This window comes from Salvelinus fontinalis, chromosome 10, assembly GCF_029448725.1.
Source record: "Salvelinus fontinalis isolate EN_2023a chromosome 10, ASM2944872v1, whole genome shotgun sequence".
In the NCBI taxonomy this organism is placed as follows: Eukaryota; Metazoa; Chordata; class Actinopteri; order Salmoniformes; family Salmonidae; genus Salvelinus; species Salvelinus fontinalis.
Genome location: NC_074674.1, coordinates 27050806 through 27073727, shown reverse-complemented (window position 1 = coordinate 27073727; position 22922 = coordinate 27050806). Strand labels below are relative to the sequence as shown.

The 22922-nt window shown below is 46.7% G+C and overlaps 1 protein-coding gene across 1 annotated transcript in view; it reads left to right on the top strand.

Annotated features, from left to right (window-relative positions):
• The first annotated feature begins 5639 nt into the window (after window positions 1-5639).
• LOC129863259 (nodal homolog) overlaps window positions 5640-22922 on the top strand; it is a 35328-nt gene continuing 18045 nt past the window's right edge. The window contains exons 1-2 of the mRNA XM_055935161.1: window positions 5640-5866; window positions 8976-9017. Coding sequence (XP_055791136.1) covers window positions 5640-5866; window positions 8976-9017 — 269 coding nt within the window. The remainder of the gene's footprint in view (window positions 5867-8975; window positions 9018-22922) is intronic.

Genomic DNA, 22922 nt, shown 5'->3' with positions numbered 1-22922 from the left:
CACACAGTTAATGATCACTGTAAATTAGTGAACCATCAGGGCGTAACAGAGAGAACCTCCAAATGAACCTGTAAATCTTCAGCACCACAGACAGCACCCACATTGTACTATACATCTCTCAGTGTGGTACGTTCATATAACGACCTCAGTTAGCTTTCCTCATGGATATTGGGCTGCAAGGAGAGAGGAAAATCAGTATACATTGTGTAGGGCTATAACCAAATAGTATGTTCTAACCCTGTAGTATGTTAACCATATAGTCTACCATATAGATTGCACCCTCTGTGCCTTTCTGTCCTTGTGAGTTGTCCAGTTTATTGGAAGCACTTCAGTCTGGAAGCGGGGTGCCTTTTTGCCATTGGAGCCTGTTAGTCCAATATCCCCCCACCCCCCACATAAGACAAGGAATGTCTGGTAACCGTATATGTTGGGGTGATTTATGCTCCTGTTTAGACAAAGATCTCACAGGATGTGAGAGGGAGAGCCTATCCTACAAATATTAAGACAATGAACTGACAACAGGTCATTATTAAAGGCCCAGTCAAAAACGTATATATATTCCCACACTATGGAGGTTGGAATAATACTGGGAAATTGGGAAAATGATGATAACGCCCTTTTAGTGTAAGAGCTGTTTGAAAAGACAACCTGGAATTTCAGCCTGTTTTGGAGGGATGGAGTTTTGTCCTGCCTAATAGACCAATACGAAAGAGTTCCAAACCTCTTTGCCAATAACAGCTAGGTTTCAGTTTTCCACTCCGCACTCAGTCCACTACCAGACAGCACTCAGTCCACTACCAGACAGCACTCAGTCCACTACCAGACAGCACTCACTCCACTACCAGACAGCACTCAGTCCACTACCAGACAGCATTCAGTCCACTACCAGACAGCACTCAGTCCACTACCAGACAGCACTCAGTCCACTACCAGACAGCACTCAGTCCACTACCAGACAGCACTCAGTCCACTACCAGACAGCACTCAGTCCACTACCAGACAGCACTCAGTCCACTACCAGACAGCACTCAGTCCACTACCAGACAACACTCAGTCCACTACCAGACAGCATTCAGTCCACTACCAGACAGCACTCAGTCCACTACCAGACAGCACTCAGTCCACTACCAGACAGCACTCACTCCACTACCAGACAGCACTCAGTCCACTACCAGACAGCACTCAGTCCACTACCAGGCAGCATTCAGTCCACTACCAGACAGCACTCAGTCCACTACCAGACAGCACTCAGTCCACTACCAGACAGCACTCAGTCCACTACCAGGCAGCATTCAGTCCACTACCAGACAGCACTCAGTCCACTACCAGACAGCATTCAGTCCACTACCAGACAGCACTCAGTCCACTACCAGACAACACTCAGTCCACTACCAGACAGCACTCAGTCCACTACCAGGCAGCATTCAGTCCACTACCAGACAGCACTCAGTCCACTACCAGACAGCACTCAGTCCACTACCAGGCAGCATTCAGTCCACTACCAGACAGCACTCAGTCCACTACCAGGCAGCACTCAGTCCACTACCAGACAGCACTCAGTCCACTACCAGACAGCATTCAGTCCACTACCAGACAGCACTCAGTCCACTACCAGACAGCATTCAGTCCACTACCAGACAGCACTCAGTCCACTACCAGACAACACTCAGTCCACTACCAGACAGCACTCAGTCCACTACCAGGCAGCATTCAGTCCACTACCAGACAGCACTCAGTCCACTACCAGACAGCACTCAGTCCACTACCAGGCAGCACTCAGTCCACTACCAGACAGCACTCAGTCCACTACCAGGCAGCACTCAGTCCACTACCAGACAGCACTCAGTCCACTACCAGACAGCATTCAGTCCACTACCAGACAGCATTCAGTCCACTACCAGACAGCATTCAGTCCACTACCAAAAGATTAAAAAAAGAAAGAAAGAAAAAAGGAAGGTTGATTATGAGGAATCAAGAGGGAGATTTGACACCTTATTAAGAAATTCTAGATGAATGTCTCATCATCAGGACAGAATAAAGATTGCTATGGAGAGTACAGAGCAAAGCATAAAGTACTCCATAAAACAATACAATGAAATCAACACATTGTTATAGGATGGATTGACAGCACAACAACAATGTTTGGCCCAATATTGTCAATTGATCTATCTTTCTTTGTAAATTATAGAGGAAGGAGTGTAACGGCGATCCTCCTCCTCTCCATCTTCGGAAAAGGAGGAGTATTGAGGGAACCAAGGCGCAGCGAAGTTTGAACACATATTTATTAAACAAGACGAAAAACGAACACGAACTATACTTGAAATGATACAAAATAACAAACGACGTAGACTGACCTAAACATGAGAACTTACATAGACACGAAGAACGCACGAATAGGAAACAGACTACATAAACCGAACAAACCGTATACAGTTCCGTATGGTGCAAACATAACACAAACACGGAAGACAATCACCCACAAACAAACAGTGAGAACGCCCTACCTAAATATGACTCTTAATTAGAGGAAAACGCAAACCAACTGCCTCTAATCAAGAGCCATACCAGGCAACCCAAAACCAACATAGAAACAGATAACATAGACTGCCCACCCAAAACACATGCCCTGACCATAAACACATAAAAAACAACATAAAACAGGTCAGGACCGTTACAAGGAGAGGGTACGACGAAAATGTTAACTGAAACTGGTACCACAGAGACTTTCCATTGATCCAAAAGTGCAGTCTGGGGAAGGATTCAGAGGCTCATGTGTATTTTGTGGTTTTCTAGATAATATTTCTTAATGTTGGGAGGTGACAGGGTGGAACAGTCTGTTCCTTTGTCTTGTCTGGGAAGATTCAGCAGATGTTTCTGAAAGACAGAGACATGCCATCTCACCACCTCTAGCACTGGTATAATTAACACTCCAAGCTCAAGTATGGGGGTCATTTTTGGTATTAGTCCAAACACCCCAAAAATACCCTAAAACACCACAGAATACCACAAACTACTTAGAAATGCCCCTAACTACCATAAGCTACCTGAAAATATCCCAGACCAAAAAAAATAAAAAACGTGAATGACTTTGAGTGACATTCTGTAAGTGGCTGAGAAAGACAAAGTGATATCATTGTGAAAGGCTGTCTGTGTCCTGGTGAGGAAAGGGAAACTCATTTTCCCTGAGATGAGAAAGCAACAAGAGAATGATGACATATCTCGTTCACTGTGGTGTAATACAACTTGTTGAAGCTTCAGTGAGCTCTGATGGGTTTGAAGAGCTGCCAGACTGCAATGGCTGCCAGTTGACTGTGATGGCCACAATGGACAGTGACCACTGATGATTCTCGTGAATCTGATTGTGTCACGTTCCTGACCTGTTTTCTGTTGTTTTGTATGTGTTTAGTTGGTCAGGACGTGAGCTGGGTGGGAATTCTATGTTGTTTGTCTGTTTCTATGTCAGCCTAGTGTGGGTTCTCAATCAGAGACAGATGGTAGTCGTTGTCTCTGATTGAGACTCATATATAGGAGGCTTGTTTTGTGTTGGGATTTTGTGGGTGTTTGTTACCTGTCTCTGTGTTTGTGTTCTGCACCAGATAGGTCTGTATCGGTTTTGCACATTTGTTATTTTGTAGGTTGTTTGTAGTGTTTCACTTGTGTTTGTATTAAACATGTTTAACACTAGCCGCACTGCATTTTGGTCCTCTCCTTCACCCCTGGAAGAAAACCTTTACAGATTGCAGTGCTTTCTGGTGGGACATCCACAGGCACTCACCTACTCTTATCATCACACTGCCTGATAGTTACGCTGTCATCACAACCGACAGCTCCTGTCACTGATCTGAGACTGACAATCATAATGCCTGTGTCTACACACACACACACCACCAAATTAGTTTTTTTTTTAAACATAAAAATGACATTTGCATGAATCAGGCTGTGCCTTTTTATTAATCTCTCTAAAATGATGAACACTACATATCCCAATAGTATACAGTCACAGTGACTTTGCAAAAACACAGCTGGCAGCTGCAGGCGTTCACTTGTAACACACACACTTCCACCGTATACTCTTCCTCCTCTTCCTCCACCAAAGCGATACTGCCAAAAGCACCTTTGTCCTCAGACTAAACTCTCACCCCCTGGCTGTCCATCTCGCTGACACATGCCATGTCACGCCCTGGCCTTTGTATTCTTTGTTTTCTTTATTATTTTAGTTAGGTCAGGGTGTGACATGGGGAATGTTTGTGTTTTGTCTCGTTTTGGGTGGTTATATGGAAAAGGGGGTGTTGGGTTTAGTGTATGGGTTTGTGTTGAGTGAATGTTTCTAGGTATGTCTATGGTTGAGTGAATGTTTCTAGGTATGTCTATGGTTGCCTGAGTGGTTCTCAATCAGAGACAGATGTCTTTCATTTGTCTCTGATTGGGAGCCATATTTTAGGCAGCCATAGGCATCATGTTTTTGTTGGGTCATTGTCTAGGTCTGTGTCTAGGTTACATGTTTGCATTTTGTTCGGTTATAGCTTCACGGTCGCCTGTTTGTTGTTTTGCTTCGTTCGTTCATCTCCTAAATAAAGAGAAGAAGTATTTTTCACACGCAGCGCCTTGGTCCTCTCTCTCTCCCTTTGACGATCGTGACAGAATGACCCAACCCTTCAGGACCAAGCAGCGTGAAAAGAGGGAACCAGAGCCAGTTGTGCGGATATTGGAGGTGAGCAACGGGAAAAGATACAGAGACTGTTAAGGATTTATTGAGGATTTTGGAGGAGAGTGAAATGAGGGAACTGCTGTGTTGGTGCGTGAAGCACGACATCCACCCGACAGAGCGTGTGCGGGATGTGATGTTACCTGAGTCAGTTCTCCATGCTCGTCCTGAGTTGCGTGCTAACCGTCTGGGAATGACAGTTCCACGAACTAGGTCTCCTGTGTGCCTCCCTAGTCCTGCTCCTTCTGTAGCACCTTTCCGCTCCAGCCCGGTACCACCAATTCCGGCACCACACACCAGGCTTCCAGTGTGTCTCCAGAGCCCTGTACGCACTGTTGCTTCTCCCCGCACTCGCCCTGAGGTGCGTGCCCTCAGCCCGTACCACCTGTGCCGGTACCACGCACTAGGCCTATAGTGCGCTTTGAGAGCCCAGTATGCCCTGTTCCTTCTCCCCGCACTAGCCTTCAGGTGCGTGTTCCCAGCCCGGTACCACCAGTTCCGGCATCACGCACCAGGCCTATAGTGCGCCTCAGCCGGCCAGAGCTGCCCATCTACCCAGTGCCATCTGAGTCATCCGTCTACCCAGTGCCGTCTGAGTCGTCCGTCTACCCAGTGCCGTCTGAGTCGTCCGTCTACCCAGTGCCGTCTGAGTCGTCCGTCTACCCAGTGCCGTCTGAGCCGTCCGTCTACCCAGTGCCGTCTGAGCCGTCCGTCTACCCAGTGCCGTCTGAGCCGTCCGTCTACCCAGTGCCGTCTGAGCCGTCCGTCTACCCAGTGCCGTCTGAGCCGTCCGTCTACCCAGTGCCGTCTGAGCCGTCCGTCTACCCAGTGCCGTCTGAGCCGTCCGTCTACCCAGTGCCGTCTGAGCCGTCCGTCTACCCAGTGCCGTCTGAGCCGTCCGTCTACCCAGTGCCGCCTGAGCCGTCCGTCGGCCATGACCAACCCGAGCCGTCCGTCGGCCATGACCAGCCCGGGCCGTCCGCCGGCCATGACCAGCCCGGGCCGTCCGCCGGCCATGACCAGCCCGGGCCGTCCGCCGGCCATGACCAGCCCGGGCCGTCCGTCAGCCATGACCAGCCCGAGGCGTCAGCCAGCCATGACCGAGCCGTCCGTCAGCCATGACCGGCCCGGGCCGTCCGTCAGCCATGACCGGCCCGAGCCGTCAGCCAGCCATGAGCGTCCAGAGCCGTCAGCCAGCCATGAGCGTCCAGAGCCGTCAGCCAGCCATGAGCGTCCAGAGCCGTCAGCCAGCCATGAGCGTCAGTCCGGAGCTGCCGTCCCTCAGTCCGGAGCTGCCGTCCCTCAGTCCGGAGCTGCCGTCCCTCAGTCCGGAGCTGCCGTCCCTCAGTCCGGAGCTGCCGTCCCTCAGTCCGGAGCTGCCCCTTATCCTGGTGCTGCCCCTTATCCTGGTGCTGCCCCTTATCCTGGTGCTGCCCCTTATCCTGGTGCTGCCCCTTAGTCCGGTGCTGCCCCTTAGTCCGGTGCTGCCACTTAGTCAGGTACTGCCCCTTAATCCAGTGGGGTTAAGTGGGAGGGTGGCCATTTGGAGGAGGCTACGAAAGCGGGAAGTGACTATGGTGGGGTGGGGACCATCACCAGTACCGGAGCCGCCGCCGTGGACGGACGCCCACCCAGACCCTCCCCTAGACTTTATGCTGGTGCGCCCGGAGTTCGCACCTTAAGGGGGGGGTTATGTCACGCCCTGGCCTTTGTATTCTTTGTTTTCTTTATTATTTTAGTTAGGTCAGGGTGTGACATGGGGAATGTTTGTGTTTTGTCTCGTTTTGGGTGGTTATATGGAAAAGGGGGTGTTGGGTTTAGTTTGTGTTGAGTGAATGTTTCTAGGTATGTCTATGGTTGAGTGAATGTTTCTAGGTATGTCTATGGTTGCCTGAGTGATTCTCAATCAGAGACCGATGTCTTTCATTTGTCTCTGATTGGGAGCCATATTTTAGGCAGCCATAGGCATCATGTTTTTGTTGGGTCATTGTCTAGGTCTGTGTCTAGGTTACATGTTTGCATTTTGTTCGGTTATAGCTTCACGGTCGCCTGTTTGTTGTTTTGCTTCGTTCGTTCATCTCCTAAATAAAGAGAATAAGTATTTTTCACACGCTGCGCCTTGGTCCTCTCTCTCTCCCTTTGACGATCGTGACATGCCAGCCATCATCTTCAAAACCCTATTGAAAACCCTACCATAAACTTAGACAACTTCTGTCTAATTCTTGTTCTCATTACTTTTCTCTTCAGACATGTTATAACAAAACGCAGGAGCAAAGCTGTTTCCGTTTAGCAGATAAACCCAGGTAAATACTCATTTAGATGAGAGAGATAAGAGTCAGGGAGCTCACCCACACAGCGTGATAGCTGCATTCAGGAGAAGGAGCAAGAGGAGACTGAAGAGGCTGATTGTTGTGTTGGTTATGGCCATTTACTGCTCGCCAACACTGATTGAGTCTACTTGGAAGATACTGAAATTATAGTGTTCTGAGATTGTGTGTGGACGTGTTTAACTATTCTTGTGGGGACCAGAAGTCCATAGTATAGTAAACAAAGTAAAAATTGACCAGCTGGGGACATTTTGTTAGTCCCCACAAGGTCAAATGCTATTTCTAGGGGGTTTAGGGTTAAGGTTAGAATTAGTGTTAGGGTTAGAATTAAGTTAAATATTAAGGTTAGGAGCTAGGGTTAGTTGTAGGGTTAGGGTTAGGAGCTAGGGTTAGGTTAGGGTTAGGATAAAGGTTAGGGTTAGGGTTAGGGTTAGGGTTAAGGTTAGGGTTAGGGTAAGAGTATGGGTTAGGATTAGGGTTAGGTTTAGGTTTAGGGATTAGGGAAAATAGGATTTTGAATGGGACTGAATTGTATGTCCCCACAAGGTTAGCTGTAAAAGAGTGTGTGTGTGTGTGTGTGTGTGTGTGTGTGTGAGAGAAAGGGGTGGGGGGTGGGAGTGTGCTTTGTAAACTCATAAAATGTTAAAACAATCCCTCACAGCTTCATCATTGAGTAAACACACATAACATCAATACCCATCAGTAACACATCTACAATCTGTTAGCTCAATTAAATCAGTGTGTAAAACATCATGCTCCATTTTCACCCAATATTTTTTATTTATTTGTCCACACCACACCACACTCTCATCTCTGTGATGGTGAGAGACAGAGAGACAGGGAATGTCTCACCAATGGGTTGTATTGATACTGTCGAATACTGCAGATACTGTTGAAATTGCCTTCTTGAAAGATGCCAGCAATCATGGAACACTTAACAATAGTCATATCCTAACTAATTACTGCAAATGGATTTGAGTCGCATTCGATATGTAAGCAATTAATAAAGCCTATGAGGATAGGAATAGAGTACAGACAATCACTGAACTCAGTGAATGGAGATACACAAAGAGAGATATAGCAGGCTCAAGGCAGAGTGAATGGGGACATTGGGAACTGTACAGCCGAGCGTCAACCAAACCCAAGGTCAGTGGTAGACAGAGTCTGTCTGATAGGCAACCGCTAGGATGAGAGACAATGGCCAACTTTCTTTGAAAGTAGTACTTTTGACATTCAGTGTGTCTAATTCAGATTTTTGGGGGTCCTCCAGATACATTTGGACAGGACATTTTCCCCATGCTTCCCTCTCAAAGTCACCCAAGTCACTTGACAGTTCTCCTCTGCTTGGGATGTGGAAATGAAGGGGTGTTCGAATAATTTTATACACTCACTAGCAATCCTGAAACATTTTACAGGTCTGTGGAGATAATAATGCATTTAAAACACTGAAAAATACACAATTTATGTGTGTGCTCATTGCCCACACAACAGCCTCTAGGTCTGTATCCCCACAGTACCTGCCTCTTTTTAACTGCATGTTTTAAGTCATTATTATCAGGCTTTCCATCAATTAGATAAGAAACCCATGAGATGATACAAACAATGAGATGACAAACAAAAATCGAATGAAAATAATATTTAGATCCTCACTCTACTGGAATTGTGTCATGATGTGCTGCCACAGCGGCTGGTCATTGTATTGAGGAACAAAGCTCTATGGGGATCTCTCTGTCACACACACATGCATGGACACATGGACTCACGCACACACACACACACACACCCACACACACAACAACGGGGCTGTAGTAGAGCAGATCGAGAGCTTCAAGTTCCTCAGAATTATCATGGTCCACACATACCAACACAGTCGTGAAGAGGGCACAACAACGTCTCAACGCCTCTTATCTCATGAGCCCTCAGATCCTCAAAATGTTCTACAGCTGCACTATTAAGAGCATCCGGACCGGCTGCATCACCGCAAGGTATGGCAACTGCTTGGCATCCGATCGCAAGGCCCTACAAAGGGTAATGGGCACGGCCCAGTACATCACTGGGGCTGAGCTCCGTGCCATCCAGGACCACTATACGAGGCGGTGTCAGAGGAAGGACCTAAAAAGTGTCAATACTCCAGCCACCCAAGTCATAGACTGTTATTTCTCCTACCGCACAGCAAGCGGTAACGATGCACCAAGTCTGGAACCAATAGGACCCTGAACAGCTTCTACCCCCAGGCCATAAAACTGCTAAATAGGTAGTCCAGGTAGCTTATTGGTTAACTATTTAACTATCTGCATTGACTCCCACTGTGATTATTATTATCTGACCCTGCTGGTCATCTATGAACATTTGAACATCTTGGCCATGTTCTGTTATAATCTCCACCCTGCACAGCCAGAAGAGGACTGGCCACCCCTCATAGTCTGGTTCCTCTCTAGGTTTCTTCCAAGGTTCCGGCCTTTCTAGGGAGTTTTTCCTAGCCACCATGCTTCTACACCTGCATTGCTTGCTGTTTGGGGTTTAAGGCTGGGTTTCTGTACAGCACTTTGTGACATCAGTTGATGTAAGAAGGGCTTTATAAATACATTTGATTGATTGATTTTTGCAGTAACTATTTTAACTCATCACATACGCTGTTGTTTTTGTTAAGTATCTATCCAGTTGCCTAGCTCCTTTATCCCTATCTAAATGGAAGACACATTTCAATTGAATACATCTAGTTGGACAACTGACTAGGTATCCCACTTTCTGTCACGCCCTGACCGTAGAGATCTTTTTATGTCTCTATTTTGGTTTGGTCAGGGTGTGATTTGGGTGAGCATTCTATGTTCATTTTCTATGTTTTGTATTTATTTGGTTTTGGCCGATTGTGGTTCTCGATCAGAGGCAGCTGTCTATCGTTGTCTCTGATTGAGAACCATACTTAGGTAGCTTTTCCCCACCGATGCTTTGTGGGTAGTTGTTTTCTGTTTTGTGTTTCTGCACCTGACAGAACTGTTTCGGTTTCGTTCGTTCTCTTTGTTGTTTTGTTATTTAGTGTTCAGTTTTATTAATAAATCATTAAGCCAGCAGCATACCACCCTGCATACCACTGCTGGCTTGCTTCTGAAGCAGGGTTGGTCCTGGTCAGTCCCTGGATGGGAGACCAGATGCTGCTGGAAGTGGTGTTGGAGGGCCAGTAGGAGGCACTCTTTCCTCTGGTCTAAAAAATATCCCAATGCCCCAGGGCAGTGATTGGGGACACTGCCCTGTGTAGGGTGCCGTCTTTCGGATGGGACGTTAAACGGGTGTCCTGACTCTCTGAGGTCATTAAAGATCCCATGCCACTTATCGTAAGAGTAGGGGTGTTAACCCCGGTGTCCTGGCTAAATTCCCAATCTGGCCTTCAAAACCATCATGGTCACCTAATAATCCCCAGTTTACAATTGGCTCATTCATCCCCCTCCTCTCCCCTGTAACTATTCCCCAGGTCGTTGCTGCAAATGAGAACGTGTTCTCAGTCAACTTACCTGGTAAAATAACGGTAAAATAAATAAAAAAATAAATGAACACTTACCACGCTGCGCTTTGGTCCACTCCTTCTTCAACAGACGATCGTTACACTTTCTCTTTCCCTTTATATGTACATGTCATCTACCTCCATTACCTCGTACCCCTGCACATCAACTTGGTACTAGTACCCCGTGTATATTGACAAGTTATCGTTATCATTGTGTATTTATTCCACGTGCTATTATTTTTCTATTATTTCTCTTGTTTTCTCTCTGCATTGTTCGGAAGGGCCCGTAAATAAGCATTTCACTGTCTACACCTGTTGTTTACAAAGCATGTGAGAAATAACATTTGATTTGACACACACAGGTTTGCTGATATGTATTGAAAATGTTCAAAAGGGACTGTTTTTTCCCAGATGGAAGTTTCTCCATTTGGGATGTGTAGTGTTGGAATAAAAGGCTCTTCTTTGATCTTGAAATGGGCTGGGTCCTTTCATCTTTGGACGCTTGGAGGAAGGTAGAACTTTAGTAGTATATGTTTGCCCCATCAACACTTTAAATGGCACTCTTCAGATACAAACACCTTTGACATCAGGTGGGAAGTGATGATTCATCTGAACAAAGGAGAAACCCAACAAACATTACACCTGGCTCTCTAGATGTTGCACCTATCCCTCTCACTACAGAGTCCATTCATGCAGTAGTGTACTTAGTCTTATCTAGCATACATTTTGTGTTTGTGCATTTGTCTACACTTTAAATGCACTGAACTTGGGTAGTCATCCTTGTCTAACTTAAAAAGATTGTGTAACAGACTTGTCTTCAGACATAACCAACAACACTTCCAGATGTAACCAGATGTAACCGATGTGAAATGGCTAGCTAGGTAGCGGTGGTGCGCGCTAGCAGCCTTTCAGTCAGTGACGTCACTTGCTCTGAGACTTGAAGTAGTGGTTCCCCTTGCTCTGCAAGGGCCGTGGCTCTTATGGAGCGATGGGTAACAATGCTTCGTGGGTGACTGTTGTTGATGTGTGCAGAGGGTCCCTGGTTCGCGCCCGTGTCGGGGCGAGGGGACAGTCTAAAGTTATACTGTTCCACAGACATACCCACCAAGGACCCCTTTTCAGCTGGCAGCAAACAATCTTTTTCAACTTTGGTGTGCGAAGTTCCTTGCCTGGAGATCACATACCTATTTGCCTTTTTGAGCGACTGAAAAATAGATGGGTGGAGGTGGTGAGACCCTCCATCCTCATCATCGCAAATGTCATAGTGCTGACATTTTTTATTCATGCTCATCTGTCGTCACTTGGCGATGTCTCGAAAAAAAGGCCTGTATCAATGTCAGCCAGTTCTATCAGTTACCTGAACAGAGATCTACATCACATATTTAACAGGAAAGACACCTTGAGGAGTTCAGCAAAGTTCTTCAAGGTGTGGAAAAAGATGAAACAAAGAACTAAGATCCTCCTAAAATCACGATGACTCATTGGTCCATACGACACCGCGAACAGCACACAGCGATTGGCAAACTGCGCGAGTGATTCCGGGTTCAACGAGAGTCATCTGCAAAGCTCCTGCAGGAATCAGATAAGACTCACATGGGGCTATTATAACTAGAAAGTCAGAGAGATTCTAAGAGGGATCCCCAGGGAGTGTGGTTAACCAGTGACTATATACTGTGCTGTCTAGGAGGCCAACTGCATGTAAAAAGAGTCAGAAAACACAGACACATGGGAAACACTCTCATTCTGTCAATCAGCCCCATACTACAAGAGCCTGCACTGGCTTGTAGGGAGGTGGGATGGTGTGTGAGAGAAAAATTATGTATTTACCTGTTTTGTTTACTATTAATAGTTAACAATTATATGCTTAACAATAGTACGCCATTTCTATAGAGCCAATGCTGTGCTTCTGAGAAAGGATGGTTCCTCTCTTCCACGTTCACTCCCAGCAGCTGGTCTAGACGTGTAGTCAAGGACCTGGGATAGAGATACACTTGAGGATTGTTTCCAATCATCTTTGCTTCTGAGTAACTTGGTCACACGGCATAAGACAAAGAGCCTCTAAGAGTGACCACAGTTCTTGAGTCCATCCTGTTATGTTACTATATTCCAAGGGCACAGCTGTGTGGAGATATGAAGAGAACAGAAGCTGGCTTGGTAGAGAAAGGAGTAACAGAACTGCCATTATCCCTTGTTTGTGACAGCTTGCGTAAGAGAGAAAGGGGCCATAAGCTCCAAATGTACTGAACACTACTATGCGCTACTCTCTCCCAAGAGACAGCCTAAACTCTGGCTAGCTGGGAAACAGAAGCATTTCATCATGTACATTTAATGGAAACGGAAGACGCAGCTACATTTCATGTTGAAAATAAACCTCAGGGGCTCTAGAGGATGATGAGCTAAACCATCATTGATGTGTGATTGTCCTGGGTTAACTGGCCTGATGCAGTTGTCATGTTTGCTGGGTTGCTGAAAGTGTGTGTGTTTAGGGACATCCATCACTGTGATAAGCATAGAGAGGAGAGGAGGGGCCAGGCGTGCTGGCTGTAGTGGGGCTGGAGGGATGGGCAGCTGTGGTCAGAGGAGAGGAGGGGCCAGGCGTGCTGGCTGTAGTGGGGCTGGAGGGATGGGCAGCTGTGGTCAGAGGAGAGGAGGGGCCAGGCGTGCTGGCTGTAGTGGGGCTGGAGGGATGGGCAGCTGTGGTCAGAGGAGAGGAGGGGCCAGGCGTGCTGGCTGTAGTGGGGCTGGAGGGATGGGCAGCTGTGGTCAGAGGAGAGTTCACAGTGTGAGAATTGAAAAACTACTGGAGTAAGACCTGCAGCTGAGATGCACTCATACTTTACATACAAACTCATGTGCACCCGCACTAATGCTTGCACACACAAAAGCCCTAACAGATGCACGCACGCATGCACAAACATATACACACACACATATCATATTTCATCAAATCATACAGTCCTTAAAATCCCTCTTGTTACCAACCACTTCAACAGTCTCCGTCACCTGTCCCCTCAGCTGGCATCCAGAGAGCCTTAAGGTGTAAGAGAGGACCCCCTCATGGTCACTGTGACAGGCATTATCAGAGGCAGCCATCACCCGGGCCAGTCCCTCCCAGCAGCACACTCATCAGGAGTTGACAGGGCTTGGGGTGCCCCTGCTCCGCTCGGCTGGAACCTGTGGTTCCACATCAGAACAATGTTTAATGCAGGTATTAATTATCTATGTGATGACCTTGACTGACAGTGCCAGGGAGATTAGTAATTCTCTGCACAAATGAGGCTGCTTTATCGAAAATGCCAGCCTGATCTCAGACTAGACGTAAGATAGTAAATGTAAATCCATAACACTCAAATTAGAATGATATGTTACGTGTGGTATGGTTACATAAGACAGAAGGTTACTTAAGAACAACAAAGTCAAGGTATTGGAGGGGCCATCACAAAGCCCTGACCTCTAACCTATAGAAAATGTGTGGGCAGAAGTGAAAAAGTGTGTGCGAGCAAGGAGGCCTACAAACCTGACTCAGTTACACCAGCTCTGTCAGGAGGAATGGGCCAAAATTCACCCAACTTATTTTGGGAAGCTTGTGGAAGGCTACCCGAAACGTTTGACCCAAGTTAAACAATTTAAAGGCAATGCTACCAAATACTAATTGAGTGTATGTAAACTTCTGACCCACTGGGAATGTGATGAAAGAAATACAATCTGAAGTAAATCATTCTCTCTACAATTATTCTGACATTTCACAATCTTAAAATTAAGTGGTGATCCTAACTGACCTAAGACAGGGAATTCTTACTTGGATTAAATGTAAGGAATTGTGAAAAACTGAGTAAACTTCTGACTTCAACTGTGTATTTGAATATTCATATTTTGACACACAGATATATTATATTTTATTCATTTTTATAGTCAGTCATTTAACTAGGCTAGTCTTCAATTATAAGTAACGGAAGCAGACATAATGTTAATTAATGTTTCAATTTTTGGATGATTTAAAAAGTCTATGCAAATTCCAATAGAAAATGAGTTTACCCTAATTGGGCAACTCAACCGCCTGGTTGAGAAGTTTGCAATGCGTTATCTAGAACATTTTATGTCATGTAAACTGTGCCAGTTAAAGGGTTAAGCCATTTTTCCAATACTTTGGAAGAATGCTTGGGGTCATAGTCCATTTGGAAGACCCATTTGTGACCAAGCTTTAACTTCCTGACTGATGTCTTGAGATGTTGCTTCAATATATCCACCTAATTTTCCTTCCTCATGAAGCCATCTATTTTGTGAAGTGCACCAGTCCCTCCTACAGCAGAGCACCCCCACAACATGATGCTGCCACCCCCGTGCTTCACGGTTGGGATGGTGTTCTTCGGCATGCAAGCCTCCCCCTTTTTCTTCCAAACATAACAATGGTCATTATGTTCAAACAGCTCTATTTTTGTTTCATCAGACCAGAGGACATTTCTACAAAAAGTACGATCTTTGTCCCCATGTGCAGTTGCAAACCATAGTCTGGCTTTTTTATGGCGGATTGGAGCATTGGCTTCTTCCTTGCTGAGCGGCCTTTCAGGTTATGTCGATATAGGACTCGTTTTACTGTGGATAGACATTTTTGTACCCGTTTCCTCCAGCATCTTCACAAGGTCCTTTGCTGTTGTTCTGGGATTGATTTACACTTTTTGCACCACAGTAGGTTCATCTCAGAACGCGTCTTCTTCCTGAGTGGTATGACGGCTGCGTGGTTCCATGGTGTTCATACTTGCATACTATTGTTTGTACAGATGAATGTGGTACCTTCAGGCATTTGGAAATTGCTACCAAGGATGAAGCAGACTTGCGGAGGTCTAAAAAAAAACTTCTGAGGTCTTGGCTGATTTCTTTTGATTTTCCCATGATGTCAAGCAAAGAGGCACTGTGTTTGAAGGTAGGCCTTGAAATACATTCACAGCTACACCTCTAATTGACTCAAATGATGTCAATTAGCCTATCAGAAGCTTCTAAAGCCATTACATCTTTTTCAGGAATTTTCCAAGCTGTTTAAAGGCATATTTAGTGTATGTCAACTTAGTGTATGTAAATATATTACAATATTTCTCCATTGTCCATTATAACTAGCTTTGGCTAAATTGCATTCCTATAATGGGTAACTCAACCATCTGATATTTTTCAAGAGTCCCTAAAATTATAATACAACATTTTAATCATTTCATCATTACAAAATTATGTTTTAGAGGTCAACAACATTTAAAATCTCGTAATTTCCCATTTTATACACAATTAGTAGTGAAAATGTGATTAATGAGGTTCGGTTTTGCTTACGTTCACCTCATGGTTTTCAACCATCCTTGAATGTTTGTTTATAAAAGTGTGACAATGAAAACCACATGATCATTTTAGTAAATGGCATTAATTGAGATGTTAGAATATGCCAAATAAAATTCATATGTTTAATTTATTTCAAATTGTTTGTCAAAATTAGCAGCCGCCCAGTTGAGCTGCATGTTTTATGGCAAAAGCGAAAGTTTGTACAGATGAATGGTTGGATGGTTGGACGGGCTGGATGGGTCGGTGTATAATGCAAATGTCTAGCAACCAAAAGGTTCCGTGTTCGTATCTCATAACTTTAGCATTTCAGCTAAATAGCAACTTTGCAACTACTTACTACTTTTTAGATACACCACATGTACGAAAGTATGTGGACACCCCTTTGAATTAGAGGATTCGCCTATTACATCCACATGTATAACATCGAGCACACAGCCATGCAATGTCTATCGACAAACATTGGCAGTAGAATGGCCTTACTGAAGAGCTCAGTGACTTTCAACGTGGCATCGTCATAGGAGTCAGTTCATGAAATGTCTGCCCTGCTAGAGCTGCCACAGTCAACTGTAAGAGCTGTTATTGTAAAGTGGAAACGTCTAGGAGCAACAACGGCTCAGCAGCAAAGTGGTAGGCTACACAAGATCACAGAAGGGGACCACTGAGTGCTGAAGCGTATAGCGAGTAAAAATCATCTGTCCTCGGTTGCAACACTCACTACCGAGTTCCAAACTGCCTCTGGAAGCAACGTCAGCACAATAACTGTTCATCGGGAGCTTCATCACATGGGTTTCCATGGCCGAGCAGTCGCACACAAGGCTATGATCACCATGCGTTATGCCAAGGGTCGGCTGGAGTGGTGTAAAGCTCGCAGCCATTGGACTCTGGAGCAGTGGAAAAGCTTTCTCTGGATTGATGAATCACGTTTCATCATCTGGCAGTCCGACAGACAAATCCGGGTTTGGTGGATGGCAGGAGAACACTACCTGCCCCAATGCATAGTGCCAACTGTAAAGTTTGATGGAGGAGGAATAATGGTCTGCGGCTGTTTTTCATGGTTCGGGCTAGGCCCCTTAGTTCCAGTGAAGGGAAATCTTAATGCTACAGCATACAGCATGACATTCTAGACGATTCTGTGCTTCCAACTTTGTGGCAACAGTTTAGGGAAGGCCCTTTCCTGTTTCAACATGACAATGCCCCCGTGCACAAAGCGAGGTCCATACAGAAATGATTTGTCAAGATCGGTGTGGAAGAACTTGACTGGCCTGCACAGAGCCCTGAACACAACCTCATCGAACACCTTTGGTATGAATTGGAACGCAGATTGCGAGCCAGGCCTAATCGCCCAACATCAGTGCCCGACCTCAGTGCTCTTGTGGCTGAATGGAAGCAAGTCCCCGCAGCAATATTCCAACATCTATTGGAAAGCGTTCCCAGAAATGTGGAGGCTGTTATAGCAGCAAAGGGGGGACCAACTCCATATTAATGCCCATGATTGTGGAATGAGATGTTTGACGAGCAGGTGTCCAGATACTTTTGGTCATGTAGTGTACTTTGCAACTACTTAGCAAGTTAGCTAATCCTTCCCCTAACCTTAACACTTTAACCTAAGTGACCGTAAGTACATATCCCAACCAGAAGCCATGGATTACAGGCAACATCCGCACCGAGCTAAAGGCTAGATCTGCCGCTTTCAAGGAGCAGGACACTAATCCGGACGCTTTGCCCTCCAACAAACCATCAAACATGCAAAGCGTCAATACAGGACTAAGATAGAATACTACACCGGCTCTGACACACGTCGGATGTGGCAGGGCTTGAAAACTATTATGGACTACAAAGGGAAACCCAGACACGAGCTGCGCAGTGATGCGAGCCTACCAGACGAGCTAAATGCATTTTATGCTCGCTTCGAGGCACGCAACACTGAAGCATACATGAGAGCACCAGCTGTTCCAGACAACTGCGTGATCACGCTCTCTGTAGCCAATGTTTTAATTTTAATTTCAGTTAAGAACAAATTCTTATTTACAATGACAGCCTACCCCGGGCCAAACCTGGATGACGCTGGGCCAATTGTGCACCGCCCTATGGGACTCCCAATCACAGCCAGATGTGAAACAGCCTGGATTTGAACCAGGAACTGTAGTGACACCTCTTGCACTGAGATGCAGTGCCTTAGTTCACTGCGCCACTTGGGAGCCCCAAGGTCTTGTGAGCAAGACCTTTAAACAGGTCAACATTCACAAGGTCGTGGGGCCATACAGATTACCAGGACCAACTGGCAAGTGTCTTCACTGACATCTTCAACATCCCTGACCAAGTCTGTAATACCTACATATTTCAAGCATACCACCATAGTCCCTGTGCCAAAGAAAGAGAAGGTAACCTGCCTAAATGACTTCTGCCCCGTAGCACTCACGTTGGTAGCCATGAGGGCCCCATTAACACCGACGGGACTGAAGTGGAGTGGGTCGAGTGTTTCAAGTTCCTTGGTGTCCACATCACCAACAAACTGGTCCAAACACACCAAGACAGTTGTGAAGAGGGCACGACAACACCTTTTCCCCCTCAGGAGACTGAAAAGATTTGGCATTGGTCCCCAGATCCTCAAAAGGTTCTACAGCTGCACCATCGAGAGCATCCTGACCGGTTACATTACCGCCTGGTATGGAAACTGCTCTGCATCTGACCGGAAGGCGCTATAGAGAGTATTGCGTACGGCCTAGTACATCACTGGGGCCAAGCTTCCTGACATCCAGGACCTATATACTCGGCAGTGTCAGAGTAAGGCCCCAAAAATCTTCAAAGACTCCAGTCACATAAGTCATAGACTGTTCTCTCTGCTACCGCATGGCAAGCGGTACCGAAGTGCCAAATCTAGGAACAAAAGGCTCCTTAACATCTTCTACCCCCAAGCCATAAGACTGATGAACAACTAAACTAATCAAATGGCCACCTGGACTATTTACATTGAACCCCCCCTTTGTTTTTACGCTGCTGCTCACTGTTTATTATCTATACATAGTCACTTTACAATTTACCTCGACTAACTTGTACCCCACACATTGACCTGTATATAGCCTCGTTATTGTTATTTACATTTATTGTATTACTTTTTGATTGTATTACTTTTTTACTTTAGTTTATTTAGTAAATATTTTCTTAACTGTATTTCTTGAACTGCATTGTTGGTTAACTGCTTGTAAGTAAGCATTTCACGGTAAGGTGTTGTATTCAGCACATGTGACAAATGACCTTTGATTTGATTTGAAGTACAAACCATAATCTTAACCCTGACCCCGAGCCTAGTTAACTTAAGCCACCTAGCTAATGTTTGCATTAGCCATCTAGCCAACATATGCCAAAACAAATTGCAATTTTTAACATATCATATGAATTGTAATTCGCAACATATTGTAACAGTCCTGACCTGTTTTATGTTGTTTTTTATGTGTTTATGGTCAGGGCATGTGTTTTGGGTGGGCAGTCTATGTTATCTGTTTCTATGTTGGTTTCGGTGTGCCTGGTATGGCTCTTGATTAGAGGCAGGTGGTTTGCATTTTCCTCTAATCAAGAGTCATATTTAGGTAGGGCATTATCACTGTGTGTTTGTGGGTGATTGTCTCCTGTGATGTCTTCGTGTCGTTATCGATGTTTTTTCACATATGAGCTGTTTGGCTGTTCGTTTTGTTTCGATGTCGTCTGTTGCCTGTTCGTGAGTTTACGTTCCAGTTATGTAAGTTTATGTTCAGGTTTTCGTTCTACGTCGTTTTGTTATTTTGTAGTTTGAAAGTGTTTTGTTTAGTTTTCGTGTTGCCATCTGCATCATTGTAATTTATAATAAAGATGGCATATTTCCCAGACTCCGCATTTTGGTCAGAAGATCCTTCTCTCCTCACCTCATCCGAGGATGAGGAGAGCAACACCCGTTACAGAATCACCCACCAAAATACAGAGACCAAGCGGTATGGGAATGCTCGACGGAGCAATAAGGATTTCTGGACTTGGGAGGAGATATTGGACGGTAGAGGACCTTGGGCTCAACCAGGGGAATATCACCGTCCTAAGGAGGAGAAGAGGGCAGCCACAGCCCAGGAGCGCTGGTATGAGGAGGCAGCGCGACGACGCGGTTGGGAGCCCGTGAGTAAGACCCAAAAATTTCTTGGGGGGGGGCACACGAGGAGTGTGGCAAAGCCGGGTAGGATACCCGAGCCAACTCCCCGTGCTTACCGTGGAGGTAGAAGGCGTCGTACTGGTAAGACACCGTGTTATGCGGTAAAGCGCACGGTGTCCCCAGTACGCGTGCTTAGCCCAGTGCGGGCTATTCCACCTTGCCGCACTGGGAGGGCTAGGTTGGGCATCGAGCCGGGTGCCATGAAGCCGGCCCAACGTAGCTGGTCTCCAGTACGTCTCCTCGGGCCGGTGTACATGGCACCAGCCTTACAGGTGGTGTCCCCGGTTCGCCTGCATAGCCCAGTGCGGGCTATTCCACCTCGCCGCACTGGCAGGGCTACGGGGTTCATTCAACCTGGTAGGGTTGGGGAGGCTCGGTGCTCAAGAGCACGTGTCCTCCTTCACGGTCCGGTATATCCGGTGCCACCTCCATGTACCAGTCCTCCGGTGGCAGCCCCCCGTACCAGGCTGTCTCTCCGGGTTCTCTCTCCTGCTGTTTCCTCCTCTCCAGCGCAGCCGGTGCCTAGACCACGCACCAGGCTGTCTCTCCTTCTCCTCCCTACAGAGCTATCTGTCTCCCCAGCGCCATCTGAGCCATCCGTCTCCCCAGCGCCATCTGAGCCATCCGTCTCCCCAGCGCCATCTGAGCCATCCGTCTCTCCAGCGCCATCTGAGCCATCCGTCTCCCCAGCGCCGTCTGAGCCATCCGTCTGCCATGAGCCTGCAAAGCCGCCCGTCTGCCATGAGCCTGCAAAGCCGCCCGTCTGCCATGAGCCTACAGAGCCATCCGCCAGACAGGAGCCGCTAGAGCCGTCAGCCAGACAGGAGCCGCTAGAGCCGTCAGCCAGACAGGATCTGCCAGAGCCGCCAACCAGACAGGATCTGCCAGAGCCGCCAACCAGACAGGATCTGCCAGAGCCGCCAACCAGACAGGATCTGCCAGAGCCGCCAACCAGACAGGATCTGCCAGAGCCGCCAACCAGACAGGATCTGCCAGAGCCGCCAGCGAGCCATGAGCAGCCAGAGCCGTCAGAGAGCCATGAGCAGCCAGAGCCGTCAAAGAGCCATGAGCAGCCAGAGCCGTCAAAGAGCCATGAGCAGCCAGAGCCGTCAGTGAGCCATGAGCAGCCAGAGCCGTCAGAGAGCCATGAGCAGCCAGAGCCGTCAGAGCGCCATGAGCGTCGAGAGCCGTCAGCCTGCCATGAGCGTCGAGAGCCGTCAGCCTGCCATGAGCGTCGAGAGCCGTCAGCCTGCCATGAGCGTCAAGAGCCGTCAGCCTGCCATGAGCGTAGAGAGCCGTCAGCCAGCATGGACCTGCCAGAGCCGTCCAAACAGGACCTGCCAGAGTCCTTCAGCCGGGATCTGCCCCTTGTCCCGGTGTTGCCCCTTGTCCCGGTGCTGCCCCTTGTCCCGGTGCTGCCCCTTGTCCCGGTGCTGCCCCTTGTCCCGGTGCTGCCCCTTGTCCCAGTGATGGTCCTTATCCTGGTGCTGCCCCTTGTTCTGGTGCTGCCCCTTGTCCCGGTGCTACCCCTTGTCCCGGTGCTGCCCCTTGTCCTGGTGCTAGCTGTTTATTTAGGGGAAGGTAGTGTAAGGGTGGGCATTAGAAGGGGTAGAAAGAAGAGGGGAGTGACTATGGTGGTATGGGGACAGCGTCCTGAGCCGGAACCACCACCGTGGTCAACTGCCCACCCGGACCCTCCCCTGGACTTTGTGCTTGTGCGCCCGGCGTGCGCATCTTGAGGGGGGGGTACTGTAACAGTCCTGACCTGTTTTATGTTGTTTTTTATGTGTTTATGGTCAGGGCATGTGTTTTGGGTGGGCAGTCTATGTTATCTGTTTCTATGTTGGTTTCGGTGTGCCTGGTATGGCTCTTGATTAGAGGCAGGTGGTTTGCATTTTCCTCTAATCAAGAGTCATATTTAGGTAGGGCATTATCACTGTGTGTTTGTGGGTGATTGTCTCCTGTGATGTCTTCGTGTCGTTATCGATGTTTTTTCACATATGAGCTGTTTGGCTGTTCGTTTTGTTTCGATGTCGTCTGTTGCCTGTTCGTGAGTTTACGTTCCAGTTATGTAAGTTTATGTTCAGGTTTTCGTTCTACGTCGTTTTGTTATTTTGTAGTTTGAAAGTGTTTTGTTTAGTTTTCGTGTTGCCATCTGCATCATTGTAATTTATAATAAAGATGGCATATTTCCCAGACTCCGCATTTTGGTCAGAAGATCCTTCTCTCCTCACCTCATCTGAGGATGAGGAGAGCGACAGCTCTTACAGAATCACCCAACACTACAAAATAACAAAACGACGTAGAACGAAAACCTGAACATAAACTTACATAACTGGAACGTAAACTCACGAACAGGCAACAGACGACATCGAAACAAAACGAACAGCCAAACAGCTCATATGTGAAAAAACATCGATAACGACACGAAGACATCACAGGAGACAATCACCCACAAACACACAGTGATAATGCCCTACCTAAATATGACTCTTGATTAGAGGAAAATGCAAACCACCTGCCTCTAATCAAGAGCCATACCAGGCACACCGAAACCAACATAGAAACAGATAACATAGACTGCCCACCCAAAACACATGCCCTGACCATAAACACATAAAAAACAACATAAAACAGGTCAGGACTGTTACACATATCATACAAAATGGGTAATGGACATCCACAAATGAATACATAACATAAGAAACATAACATATGATACTAATTGGAGAGTCCCAGATTTACATTTACTATGTTATGTCTACCCTTGAGTCCAGGTTGAAAATGCATAGATCTGCTATGATCAACTTCTAACCAGCAGTAGTTTGGAGAGCAGCATGACATACAAAGGCTAATTTTCATCAATTTTGTATTTTAAATATATTAAAAGAGTAC